General features: G+C 30.3%; 1 protein-coding gene across 21 annotated transcripts in view; it reads right to left on the bottom strand.

Annotated features, from left to right (window-relative positions):
- The window catches only part of LOC124364163, a 125173-nt gene that overhangs the window by 29093 nt on the left and 80680 nt on the right, over positions 1-15400 (bottom strand). For 16 of the 21 annotated variants that reach the window (XR_006922581.1, XM_046819419.1, XM_046819420.1 and 13 more), the window contains exons 5-10: positions 14441-14537; positions 11998-12106; positions 10914-11103; positions 6965-7106; positions 5909-6030; positions 2961-2984 (exon numbers count right to left, since the gene is read on the bottom strand). Coding sequence is in view for 20 of the 21 variants with exons in the window: in XM_046819419.1 (XP_046675375.1) it covers positions 2961-2984; positions 5909-6030; positions 6965-7106; positions 10914-11103; positions 11998-12106; positions 14441-14537 (684 nt within the window). In the remaining variant the exon portion in view is untranslated. The remainder of the gene's footprint in view (positions 1-2960; positions 2985-5908; positions 6031-6964; positions 7107-10913; positions 11104-11997; positions 12107-14440; positions 14538-15400) is intronic. The other 5 variants (XM_046819422.1, XM_046819427.1, XM_046819428.1 and 2 more) reach the window with 1 other exon arrangement.

Here is a 15400-nt window from a genome sequence, read left to right as displayed (position 1 = left end):
TTCACTTCTGTAAGTACATATGTATTACTGTGGCTTTGCCAGTTTTGGTTTAACATCTGTTGACTAGAGATGGCTCTCCACAGTGAGGTTACACATCTAAAGATTTTAATTATGTCAGCAATTCTGTAACACTGCCCGAACAGGAAAACTTTATAACTAATGACATACACCAGAAACAGTGTATAACAAGATGATTTGCAGATAGGTAAGGCCAATGAGTAAGAACTGTTTGTTTGTATCTCAAAACTTTTGTAGTGACTCTAGTAATTGAATTTGTTTTAAATTTTGTTCCATCCAACCAATCAGATCTATTCAATAACAGGTCTATTAGAGAAAGGTAAATAAATGAGCACTGACCCATTGGTAAAACAGAGCTAGTTATTATCTACTTATAATAACAATTACATTTATTTATTACTAAATAACAGCAATGTGTGAAGTTTTAGAAACATTAATTTAAAAAGGAGATTCTAATTTACCTTCATCACGTTACGAAAATTCTACTTCTCATCCTTAACGCATAATCTACTTCACACATCAAGTTTAGCTTTACACAATGTACTAGACAACCCATATTTCACATTAAAAAATTATCAGTTCAGCACATTAAATCAGTGAGCAAACCCAGTATTTTCCAGACCACCTGAAGTATCATCAACAGTTATGGCTGATTTTGAGCAAAACCAAATTTTATAGTATGAAAATATAAACTGATTTTTGAGTTTTAGCGTGGTTACTGGAAACACCAGTATTACAAATAATTAAAGTCACATTGTTTGAAATACAGAATGTAAGTTGCTATTGAACTTACTTTAAGGAATAATAAAAACCGTCGATGAGAACAGTATTAAGATGATTCTGTTTCAATGACATCATTCAATTGATTATTAATTTTATTCTTAATAATATATGTGTCATGAAAGCATCCAATAAGAATAACACAGAAATAGAAGAAAAGTAATTTGTTGAAGATACAATTAAAATTACACTCAGCACAACAGTTGGACTCCCGGTAGTGAAGAAACTGGAACAGAACATGATATTCTACCACAGAACTTTAATGCAACAACAAAATGAAATAAAACAATTTGCTGACCCTCACCCCTATCTTGGCTAAGCCTGTTTGAGTTATGTAAATTTTAAGGCCATATTTCTTATTTTTCTTCAATTTAAACAACTAAAATTTCCCAATTAATATACTGTATGTGGTACATTTACAGAATGTTTACGATCTTATCTTCAAATCCTACTATTGTAACATTGAATCAAATGATTGCACATTTGTTGATCAAACGTTGACAAGAGTTGATTTAATGTGAATGTTATCCTCCAGTTCACCTTCCTCTTGGTGCAGCATCTGGGATCTGACGCTGTTACAGACTTGACTCCTGAAATCTGGAGTCATGTTCATCTGAAGAGATCCAAAAAAAGTCAGCAAAAAAGAAGCTCGATATGAACTTGTCACATCGTTTCGACATCAGAGACACCTAGATCACAAAATATAGTTTAGTCCAGGTGAAGAGGTATTCTCATTGTCTCATCAGGTGCACAATTCAGATAATGAGAATACCTCTTCACCTGAATTAAACTATATTTTGTGATCTAGGTGTCTCTGATGTCGAAACGATGTAACGAGTTCATATTGAGCTTCTTCGATGCCGACTTTTTTTTTGGATCTCTTCATACGAACTTGGTTTGATTTCAGGAGCATCCCAGATGCTGCACTAAGAGGAAGATGAAATGAAGCTTAACCCAACATCCTCATATTAATATGTATTGTTATTTTTGAAAGTAAAGCACAAGAAAGATACCATTTCCCGACTGACGAAATGAAAACAAACAGTATATAATTTTGAGAGCAATAATTAAACCAACTTGGCGTTATTTAAACATTGCATGCATAAAGATCATCACAAAATACATGTTTGAATTTGAAACATATTTGAAAAACATTCTAAAAAGCCTATGCTAACAAACATTTTCAGATTATAGTATGAATATATCAATATTGAAAGTACTAAATAAAATATTTGGGTAACAAGTTATCACATGCCTAATCAAATCATAAAACATAATTTAGAACAAATTATGTAATATAAAACTTTATAACAATTAAACAATTTTTACTGAAGACTTTAGTGGAAAATATTTGTATAAAATAAAACGAAGTTGAAAGAAAACGGATTGATGCTGGTTGTTTTTTAATTTACATAACAATTCAAAATACTTCAAGGAGAATACAGCTTGTCACAACCGTTTTGCCTCCAAAAACTAATTGTGACCATATACACATGTGTCTTTGATCAATTTTTCTTGGTAAACGAAGTACATTAGGTAGTTTACAGAAGGTTTACTCATAGTTATAAAAATTAATTCTGCTTAAAATTTGTAATTAATATTAATGCACAAGTTTTATGGCTACCGATGAAGTTAAAAACATTACTAGGTTCACTAAATTATGCTTAATGAATGTTACATTGTAACACAAATTTAAAATTATAACATTTGTGTTGGCAAAAAAGTGGAAGTGAAATCAAGTTCGCTTATGCTATTGAAAATACTGAAACTACAAATAATAAGTAGCTACATTCTGCAAACATCTCTGCCTACAGAAGTAGCACTAAGACCAAGAAAAAGGAATAGACATTTCTCAAAGACTAGGCTTGTTGTACGATAAAACAATTATATTTTTAACATGGAAATGAATTGACATAATGTGTGGGAGCTGCATGCACGTTTTGACTCAAAGTAACAACGCAATAGAGTTCATTAGCACCTTAGTTATTAACAACGGAAAAAAGTTACTATTTTATAATTATTGTCTCAACAAAATCCTAAAGAACATCATGGTGTCAACTGTTTCTTTACAAAACATACTTTTGGTAAATTTCCCTTAAATAAAAAAATTCAAGATACCACATTAGACTTAAAGAACGTAAATAAACACAAGATTGACTCACCTTCAGCAATTGTTTCTGCGGTTGCTGTGCCACCGACCGGTGCGGGGAAACACAAAACAATTAAAAACAAGGCAATGCAATGTGCAACAACACACTCAGTATGAACACCAAACAGGGATCTAAGAAAACGGTTCCATACAGAATATGAAGAGTTAATGGCCTAATTGTTTCAGTTAATAAGACTATTATTAAGATCACATATTTAATGACTACTATTATTTATCACGTCCTGAATTTCATTTCCAATATGTTTACTATTAGAATTATATTTATAATACCTAGTATTATATTTGAATTTTAAAACACGTTTCTAAAGACTGACATAATATTTTACCCAATTGCAAACGGCGTATAAATTAAAAATTTGGCAAAACACTAGATTAAAAATATTATTAAATAAAATAAAAAAAAGCTTTTTAGATATAACATTTTTCATTCTGTAACTAAAAATTTATCAATTATAAATGACAAAGACAGATAAGTTCAAAATAAAATTTAACATGTTTGTGAATTTACTAACACTATAGACAAAGTTTGTTGATTAAAAATCAGAAAATTTAATCTGGTATCTAGAGAAATGCATAGACAGAAAAATACATACAGGCAAATATGTCTACAACATACTCTGTTTTGCATCAGGTTATCGTTAACAGGATAAAGATTGGGAAACTCTTGTATAAAAGATGATAGCATTTGTCTGGAATTTAAAGTTTCATTAACCCTATGATTTTAGATTTTGTAGACAGACAACTATTTTTTGGTGCAGCCGGAAGAAAATCTTTGTGCATTTGGACGACATGCATTCGATTGAAAGTCAGCTGCTATTGGCGATGTTGCTTAATTTCGGCAGATTGAACACAGAAAATACTAGCAGTTGGATTTTGCATCTGGATAAAGACTACTAGTTACACTGACAAAACATTGCCATTGTTGCAAAATGAGAAAAAGATATAAAAAAGTGTGCCACATGCATCCACTATGCCAGGCATGGGTTTCCCACCATTTGATTGAAGGCATGGAAAGAAGCACATGTGAAATAGTGCCGGAAATGTTGGACAGATTCAGCAATATTTAATCGCAGCAGAGAGCATAGAGTGTTATAGGTACTGAGTATTGGATTTATCAATTTGACCATGAGACAAAGCATTGACTGGTCATTGGAATCTTTAATGGCGATAATCTTTACCAAATGCAGTCAAGCATCCTTAGTAGAACTGAAAAGAAAATCATAGATTTTTTCTCAACATATGACAGTTATTGAGTAAGACATTGTTGAAAACTGGGATCTGTTTATTTGATGGTTACATCAATACTTGCTTGCTACACGTGGACAGAAAAATTGATGAGCAGCGACCAAGAGATAGTTTACGAAAAATTCTACTCCACCAACATTTGAATCCTTGATTGTTCATCAAAGGCATAAATAAAAATTGTAAGTGAAATGTAACAATTGAACAATTTATAACAGACGGATGGAAAAATTAGCAAATGTTTGTTGAAAATTAAGATAAACTAAGCCACTTTGGTGGTTTTTCATTTCAAACTTACAAATCTCACCAAGAAATTATTGCTTTACAAAACAGTAACCGAACACGTACCACTTTTCAAATTAGTCACATAACATACATAATGTAAGCTACAGAAGAGACACGTGTTATAACATAAGTTATAAGAGATATATTTTAATTAAAATTACAGTATTAAATTGTGATATTATATTTATTGTCCTTTTGGTATATTTTTAAGCTTTCAAATTGGATCGCAAGACCTAAATCATAATAGAAAATTTTTGAAAATGAAGCCTTATTTACTCATATAAAATGTTCATGATGGGTAAATATTATATAAGAGATGGGTAAAATTTATATAAGAACTTAGCCTTTAGAAATTTATTATTATTAGTTTAAAAAATTTTTAATTAAAATTAAAACACTTTTTAACACACAACTTAAAATTGTTACTCATAAAATAGAAGTGTGACATTCCAATCTTGGTATTCAATATATAATACCATATAATTTATAGCATTGTTAAAAGAAACTACTAATTTAATTTAAATTATATGACCACAATATTAATATATATTTTGTTCAAAACATACTTGTTAGTTAGTAGTAATTGAAAAATCTATCTACTTGGAAAGGGAAGCTCTTGCAGACACATTCAATTTCATTAAAATCATATTTACAACATAAAGTTAAGAAGTTTAAAAAACCTAGGCTGTTTATTCTATTGAATAAAAAAATGTAAATAATATTACTAAAAACTGGTAAACTAAAGGAAACAATATTGGAAACAAATGACTTCAACTTACTTTCATAATGTAAAAATATCATATCAAAAATTTCCTCTGTACTAAATACACACATTTAAAAATTAAAAAAAAAAACTAAAAATTTATTTTTTAATAAAATATAAATAATTTTTTAGAGTGAAGATTTTAGAGAATAAAATCTCTAAGGTATGATAAAAATGTTGTAAAAAGTGTTACTATATCAAAAATTAATTTAATAGAAAGTTAATTGTATTAAAATTTAATTTAATAAAAAATTAATTATATTAAAATTTAACTTAGTAAAACTTAATTATATTAAAGTGTGATATAATAAAAAATTAATTACATTAAAATTCAATTTATTAAAAAATTAATTATATTAACATTTAATTTAATAAGAAATTAATTTAAAAAGTTCTTTAATTTTAAAGTGCTATTAGCATTTAAAATACATTTAATATCAATAATTTGTTCAAATAAAAAAAGCTGTATACTGTTACAAAATATTGTATAAACTGTATACAAAATTAATTAATTTCAAAGGAAATAGTACAAAGAGAAATAAATGTACTAATTCTATTTTGGAATGAGATCCCATAGGTCCAATTTTTTCTCATTAATCAAATGGGTAGTGATTTTCCCGTAATATTATACAACAGCCAAGAGCACCCACCCGCTGTACACTGTGGATGATGAGCGTGCTCTTGCTGGTCTGGGTGGGTGGGCCCTTGTTGCGCAGCTCCAGGTCACGTAGGGCCGAGTCAGTCACGCCATCACCACCGTTGGTCAGGTGTTCTGTGACACACCACCCTCAACTGTTAGTATATTGACAGCCTAATTATAAATATGAGAGATATTCGGAAAATAAGGGTCATTTGGTAATTTATAAAGTTATTGTAAATAATAAATTGACGAGCTGTTTAATTAAATACACAGAAATATTAATTACCGGGAACTGTTTACAATTAATACTGTTGTACAATAATAAGTTCCAATACTGAGAAAGAGCGAAAATAAATCAAAGAAGAAAAATGAATCCATTATGTAAATGTTAAATTGCAAATTCAAGCCATCTATGAACGGCTGCCATTTCCGGCTTGGTTGTCCGTTCAAGGTCAGGTTTGCAGCATTGTACTCTATTAATAAAGACCTTTAATTTGATGTGCATATCAACTTATGCTTGAATTTCAGATTTTCTTCTCACTCCTTGTGGGACTTCTTCTTGAGGAAATAGCGGGTCACTTGATTTGTGTTAGATTAGATTTTTACTTCCAGTAACTTTGCATAATGTTTTGTGGCTCAATCTTAAATATTTTCAAAAACATTAACTGTTCGGGACTTTTTGGACACCCTGCATAAGTAAAGTTACAATGAAAAATATAACTTTTTATTACAGAATTCGTAACAGGAATAAAACAATAAACAAATTTTTTGCCTGTGCAAACTCAGAAAATTGAGCTTGCATAGAAGCTTCTTCTTGATGGAACCCAGATTAACAGATTTTTTGACCTGACTTTGGATACCTCCGATTTTGAACATAAGCATTTACCCAACATTAGTACGGATATTTTATAAAATGTTTATAGGAAAAATCTTACTATGACCTTCACAGTACGTAATCTAGGAGTTTTATAGAGCCCAAAACATCCTGTACATACCTACTAATTTTAACTAACCATATTTATATATTACAACTTAAAAGTAGAATGTAGAAGAAGTAGAGACTAACCTGTGGTTGGTCCTGGCTTCGCGAAGACAGTTTTGGTGGTGGTGACAGTTTTCCCTGACGGTGAGACGGATTTGAGAGTTTCTTTCAGCTTGAAAGGTTTATCACCCATTTGAGGAAGATCTGCACCCTCAATGAAAAGAAACTGGAATCAACATTTACAAAACGTGTCAGTATAATAATATTGAATTGATTAAATCGATACATTGACAGATTATTTTGTAGCCACTTTTCTTGATATCATTGATTTCCTTTTACTCCCCAATGCTTTCATATTCCCTATAAGTATAATTAATTTTGTGTTAATTTTTGTATAACTTTACTTATGCAGCCAGTGTCATGACTATAATCAAAGTTTTCTGGTTCATACGGTGCTGAAATATTACTTCAGCGATAAAAATTGATATTTCAGAGTCGCTCTTCAGTCAACACATGTTAAACCGAAACTGATGTTACTGAAGATGGTTTTCTAGAGTGACGGTGAAATATCTAAAGGGTTCCACTGTTAAAGCAATTTTTCAATGCTATGTGAACTTGCAAAACTTTACCCAACACAAGCAAATTAGTAAAAGCCATTTTCTAATTCTTTAAATAACGCCAATCATTATTTCATCCATTTCTCAACAACAACATTTGTTGTATATTGATAATAAAATTTCTTTAAAAAACTAATAATTAAAAACAGATCCTGAAAATTTTAAATAATTTCGATAAAATATGACTAACTTATACCAGAAACAATAAATAGCAACTTACATGAATTTGAGGTAATTTTTCATCAAATCCACATATAAAATCATATAATTATATATGTAGTCAAGTATAAAACATAAAAAGTACAAAAATATTTTTTTGTGTGGAGAATTTAACTGAACAAATTGGTATAAAGATATGCTAAATCATAAAAAAAATTATGCATTACCAGAAATTTATTATGCATCAACAATATATCGTTGTGAAACCGTTTTTGGCAAAATCACGAAACAATGATAAATCCTTGTGAAACAGCCAAAGGCCTATGGAATTTTTAAATATTTTTAAGACAATATAATTATTTTTGCCTGAATAGAAAACCAACCCGGGGAAACCATTGTCTTGACAACATTTTTTTAAATTGCCCAGAACAAGTTATCTCATGTAACATCTTTGATTTTCCCTTTGTCAGACCATAATGGGTTCTAATTTTAAATATTCAAAAACATACCTTTTCAAAAGTATCTGAAAATATTAAAGAAAATAAAGAACAAAACATGCCCTTTGTAATTAGTTTTTCGAAGTCATTCAATGGCTGATCTGATTAACAGTTTTGTCGTCACATGATTGGGATAATTTACTTAACAACGAAAAAAGCATTGTGTGCCCAACAATTTTTCCAAGCATTCTTTTCAGTTATGATTAATAAATTGACATTTTTTTCCACATTAAAAAAGCAACAATCACAGTTAAAAAAGTCCAAAGAAAGAATGAATGGTACACAGGAGAATTGACCCCAAATGAAAGAAAAGACTTTTATTTCTAGACAAACTGGTGAAGAATTCTGTCTGTGACAGGATTATGCTAATTACATGATCTGAAGAGGAGTTTATAAGAAGTCCATTGAAGACGCAAAATTAGCACATAATGCAGCAAAAATAGAAAATAGCAATAATAAATGTAAGGCTGCTTGGAACTTGATTAAAGAAAATATAAACAGCTCATCATCTCAACCAGACATAAATTTCACCCCAGATCAGTTTAACAACTTTTTTGTCAATTCAGTAAAGCAAATAAAGGACTGGTATTAAGAAGCCTAATTATTGATAGTTCAAACTTAGTTTAAAAATTACAAAAATTGTAAAAAATGATTTCACTTTTACAGAGGTCTCAATTGTTGATGTTACCAAAGCAGTAAAAAGACTTAAAAATTCAGATAGCAAGGATATTTTTAATTTATCTAACAATATGATTAAGAAAATGTAATCATACAATTTTGAACCCTTTAACTATATGTATAAATAAATGCATGAGAGATGGATGTTTTCCTGATGAATTGAAGTTGTCAAGGACTATGCCAATTTTTTAAGAAAGGGTCTAGAAAATCTTACTGAAAGCTATCGCCCTATATCAATTGTTTTCCCGCGGTACTATCTAAAAATTATAGAAATTATAGTACATGATCAACTCATTGCTTATCTGGAAAGTAACAAACTATCTAAATTCAACACAATTTGCATTTTAGAGAGGGAAAATGTACAATTGATGCAGTTGATGCACTAATTAGGGAAATCCTAAATACTTTTGAGAATAAGGCCTTTGTTCAGGTAACTCTCTGCGAACTGAGCAGGGGCTTTTGACTGCATTGAACATGATGAGTTAATCTCAAAACTAAAAACTATTATGGTATTACTGGTATTTCAGCCAAGTTCCTTTAAAAATTATTTAACAATACCGCAAACAAAGAGTGTTTTTAAATGGGGAATGGTCCAATTGAATTAGTGATTGAGAATGGAGTACCCCAAGGGTCAGTATTAGGTCCCCTTCTATTCTGTAATTCATTATAAATGACCTTCCTAGTGCTATAAGGCAAAATCTTTATTATATACGCAGATGATACAACTTTCTTAAAATGTTCACACAAACTTCAACCCCACACTACAAGGACCTTGTAAATCAAACATTTACCGAAGCCTCATTGTGGTTCAGGTCAAATGGTTTTTTATCGAATGAATCCCAAAACCCAAAACATTTTATTCAGCTTAAGGCAAATCCCTCCATCCGACATAACCAATGATTTCTTTCTTGTGTTAAATTTCTAGGACTATTTATTGACAATAACTTAACATGGACCTCTCATATTGAATATATTTCCAAAAGATTATCAAGAGTAATTTTTTCTTCTTAAACGAATAATGAATTGTGTGCCTGAAAGCTATGTAAAATCTGCCTACTATGCCTTTTTCCAATCTATAATTAGTTACGGTCTTGTAATATGGGGCAATACATTAGAATTATGACATTCTCATTCCTGCAAAAGAAGGTTAATTAGAATAATGAGACTAAAGCAAATCCATTGGACCATTGCAAACTCTTTTTGTTGAACTAGAGCTGCAAACTGTTATTAATTTGTATATTTTTGACTCGGTTTCATACATCCTGAAAAATATTCCAGCTCTCACTTTTGGCAGCAACATACACAGCTACAATACCAGAAATAAAAACAACATTGCAATAGAACACTGTTAGGTTAAGCAAAACACAGCAGGAGTCACATTGTAACTCCTCAAAAGATTTATAACAAATTAAGAAATGTAGTTGATAAGTATCCAACGAACATTTTCAAAGCTAAATTGTATACTTGGTTACTGAGGAATCCTTTTTATGATCTGACTGAGTTTTTTAGTACTCATGAAGTGAATTTCTAGTTTTCCATTTCTTCCTGTTTTATTCTTATTTCTTTCTTCTTATTTACTATACTTTGTTTCATGTTTTGTAAAAAACAGTGTTTTGTATAACATTGTAATGTTTTTTAATTGTATAATATTTTAATGTTTTAATTGTATAATATTTTAATGTTTTTAACTTCCTAGATAGGTGCTAATATTATAGGTTATAGTTTTATTTACAATTTTACAGTCCATTTTAAATAGCTTGTAATTAGGGATTGATCAGGATGTTGTTTAGTACCTAAGTTTATTCCGTTGTATCATTTATGAAAGATTGTATTATTTATTATGTAGGTATGAAGATAGGTGGAAGAGAGAAAATTCTTGGCAACTTTTGTTAAATATGTTTAAATGTTAGATTAAATAATTATTGCCTCCAGACTATACCACTTAGGTGTATATTTGGACTTTGCTGATGCATTTTGTAAGATGGCAATAAACATATATTTATTTAAGAAGAGTTCTCTTGCCATAACCTGTACAATCTCGTATATGATAGAGTGCAAAACCTAAATAAATAAATCAAGCACCTCTAGAGTGAGCATCCCGGAGACAGTGTCCTCCTGGTACGGTCGAGACTGGAGGGAGATGGTCTGCCGCTGGGAGGGGTTGATCAGCAGTTCCTCTACCCCCACAATCGCCAGACCGAGGAACTTGTTCTCCCCTTGGGCGCGGTCGTACACTTCAAACAGTATTTCGCTTGTGTGACCACTTATGTCACTAAAACAACACACTTGACATTACGGCAACATACATCAAAATTTCCATACCTTATATAACTAATAAATGTAGTACCGGTACACAGATTTTACACAAAATTAACTTAATCACTGAGCAAGTATTTTTGGCCATGGTAACAATCTACCGTTTGAAAAACAATCATCACTCCAGATGAAGAGTTATACTAGGCTACATAATAAAACTATCAGCTGCTACTACAGGTCTACCGATGTAGGGAGAAAACTTTCCCTCTCACATGACAAAACTAACAGAAAACTGACACACAAGAATTAAAACAGCAAAACTTGCAAAGAACAAAAAAATAAATATGTTTGAACCAATCCTAGTACGGTTGAAAAAAAATTCAAAAATATTGAAAAATTCATCAAAATTGTTGAGAAAGTATTTAAAAAATTGCGGTTATTTCAGGTAAAAATCTTAAGAAAATTAAAATATAGAAAATATAATCTAAATAATTATGACCTAAATAAACCTGCATATCAAACTTGATTTTTGGTTATGAAATTGATACTTATCCTGTGCTTATACAAATTCTTTTTTGTGAACCATTAAAACATTTTTTAACTGGCCATGGGGGATAAAATAAACAGAAGTATATCAAAATTAACTCAAAGTTAATGTTTTTTGTTTGGTATGTTTGGTTGAAGTTTCCCATATGTCCTATTTTCTGTCAATTATGAATATTTCCATATAACAAAAGTTCGACGATACTACATTGAGTTTTTATAACAAACAAGAAATTTAAACCACTGAATTGAAGTAATTCGGAAACAACTCAAAATGTGCAATTCCAAAGATCACAGAGTTTTAGCGATAACACTAAACTTTTCTATAAAGCACACAAGATGATGAGCAGTGAGAAAATACACTTACAATAAGAAGTGTTCATCCCAAACTGGACTGTCAGTGTCTTTCTTGAGTGAGGTTTGGTTCTTTTGTGGAGGTTCGTCTAACTCTACAATGCAAAATGGCTCTTGGACACCTGAAATGAAATCATACATTTAATGAATTTCCTGTGATGATTCTGGAGAATAAGAATAAGAATATGTTTTATTGTCGTTCAGGCTTACAAAAGCATTGACAAAGTTATTTATATTGAGCAGTATTGCCACGACACTAACCTACTTAAATAAATAATATAAGGATATTTTAAAGTTGCAACAAATAAGTCAATAAATAAAAAAACAGTTAAAAAATGTATTACTTAATAAAATCTTAACAACTTAATCTCTATGAAAACTAGAGATCAAAATAACAATAGAAACAATATAAGTTATACATACATAAACAAAACATAAATTTATTTATTAATAAAATTAGACAAACACTTATTATAAAACGTTAATAAATAATTAAGTACAGTTGCACAGTATAAAAATAAATTCTTAGTTTAAAAATTGATCACAGACATTAAAAAAAATTCATTTAAAGAATAAAAGGGATTGATTGAAAGGAAGTAACCACTTATAAAATTTGTGTTTAAATATCTTCACTGAATTTTCATTTATAAGGTGAATAACCTTATTGTACACTTTAACAGACAATACAATGTGACTAGAAAAAGTGCTTAGTCTGTGATACTCAATTACTGCCTTATTCTTGTTACGAGTATTGTGGTCATGAATTTCATTTGTAAATTTTAACAAGTCATGATTCTTCAAAATGAAAGTAATAAAATCAAATATACATAAATTTATAATTGTTTGCACTTCTAATTGAGTGAACAAAGGTCTGCAGTGAGCTTTTGTTTCTGATTTTGTTATTACTCTAATTGCTTTTTTTTGAAGAATTAAAATTTCATCGATCCTAGAACAATTGCCAAATAAAATTAAACCATATCGAAAAACTGATTGAAAATAAGCATAATAAGCTGTTTTCAGATAGTGACTTGGTACACAACTTGTTAATTGTTTTAAAAGATATATAACTCTTGATAATTTTGAGGATATATAATCTATATGAACCTGCCAACTTAACTTATTATCAATGTAGATTCCTAAAAATTTAGTCCTGGAAACCCTATCCTTGTCAATATTATTGCTGTCCATAGTTCTTAACGTAAATAACATCTTTTGACTTTTATTTTCATTGAGCAAAAATCCGTTTTTTCTGAACCAAGAAGCAGCATCTGTTATGAGGAGGTAAAGTACACCACAAAAGCTGTTTTAATTTTAATTTGAACTGTTGTAATTGTAACCTTTTAACGACTGTAATGATTGTATTTTAAACTTCCTCTATTTCCTGTGAAGAGAAATCTTGTATTTTCTTTACGTATTCTTGTCTTTTTCTTTCTTCCCTTTTTTTATTCCCTAGTAAAAAATTAATTAAATCCTGACACTCCAATCAAATCTTTATTCACATATACATTGAGTACAGCGATTGTGTCATTTGAATTACAATTGTTAAGTTCGAATTAGGTAAAAAGTATGTACAGTAAGAGTTACAGAATTTGTCATTATTCATCTTCATTGCTGAGTTCTCCAATCCAAAAACTCCTGGACTGTGTATATTGTTCGTTCCAGCAGCCAGTCCATGAGTCTTCTCTTCAGATTCTTCTCAGGGATTCTCTTCATTTCTTCTGGCAGACATTTGTAGAAGGCAGCTCCTCGATAAGATGGTTTCTTCTCGAATAGACAAGAGATGATGAGTGTCGAGTGCGAAGTTGTGCCTATGCCTTGTGTTGTATGTGTGGTGGTCTCCTAATCTGGCTCGGCCTATTTTTACTGCATGCATTACTGTTTCAAGAATATAGAGTGCAGGAACTGTCAAGATCCTGAGCTCCTTGAAGGCTTCTCTACATGTCTCTTGCGGTCTTAGTCCTTTCAGTGTTCACTATTCTTGTATGTACGTGTATATGCTAAAAGAATAAAGCTGTTTTGAATTGAATACAGTACTTGTAAATGGAGGCAACACAATAGGCCTGGTGTGTGTACACAGATGGTTCAGATACGACTAACGATGTCTGTACAAGTGCATGATGTTCAAATAATGACACTCACTTCCAGAAATAAAATTGTGTCCGAATGGAAATCACCTGGTACATCCAGCATACTAAGAACACTAATCATGAGTCCAAGTATACAATTGAATTAGCAAAATGATTGAACTGACCTCATAAATATTTACAAGTTAAAACATGGAGTACAATAATGTATAAATTAAAACTTAGAATTTTGAGATAAGCAGTGTGGATTTTGAACTGAACTCTTCCTGAACCTGTATAGTTATCGAACAAATGGAAGTCTAAAAACATTTGTGTACAACAGGTTATACAATCCAAATAATGAGATACAATCCATATAATGAGAATACTAACCTTTTTTACATCCTAGTCCAACAGCCTTGACCACTTTCACAAGAAGTCGTTTATCTGCAGTCTTTGAGTTGATGCTCATGGAATGAGATGAGTTTAACTGAAAAAAAAAAAAAAAAACAATACAATAAGAAATAATTGTTTAAAAATCTCAGCGCATATTCTAAACAAGGGTCTGATTACCAACAAATTACTTTATTCTAACAAATTACTATTTAAACAAATTTGAAATTTGATTTTTGTAAAACTTAGAGAAACAGAATAAAATAGAAATTGGTCTAAAACCAAACTTCAGCCAACGGGCTCAATTTGGTGCATGAGAGAGTTTCATCAGCGGTGCAGCCAGTCAGTAAAAGTGAATTTGTATCTATAAGGAAACAACCTTGGCTTTTAGTAATGGGAGTATAATACAGATTCTTGCCAGATAGACTCTCATATATTACTTAGAGGTTTATCTTTAAAATAATATTTCTAATAGTATTTATTATAAACATTACTATGTTATTAAAATATTTCAACATATTTTACTTATATACTGACTAACTGTCCAATGCTCATAAAAACGACTTTTTACGATGTAGTTTCTCATGTTATGTTTTCAACCATTTAATTTATTAGAATGAATGACTTATGTTTCTTGTTTTGCTTGAATGGGCTCCATATGTCTACTGTTTTTTAATGGTTGCTGTTGTATTAATATATATTGTATCTTTTTGTAGGCCTATCTCATTTTTATATTTACATTGTTATACATGTTATTGCTGGATGTATCTGTAAATTTATATCCTTATACTTGCATGTTACATTTATTTGAGTCTTTATTAATTTTGTACTATTACTTATCAATTGCAGAATAATGATGCCTTTCACTTAAATCAATCTTTTGCTACCATTGATCAGGGTGTACTTGCAAATTCTGTTCATAATTATCAGTCACTATTTTTTATGTATAACTAGGATACA

Source organism: Homalodisca vitripennis, chromosome 6 (assembly GCF_021130785.1).
Source record: "Homalodisca vitripennis isolate AUS2020 chromosome 6, UT_GWSS_2.1, whole genome shotgun sequence".
Taxonomy (NCBI): Eukaryota; Metazoa; Arthropoda; class Insecta; order Hemiptera; family Cicadellidae; genus Homalodisca; species Homalodisca vitripennis.
Note: the sequence above shows the minus strand (reverse complement) of the source record. Positions and strands in the feature narration are given on the sequence as shown.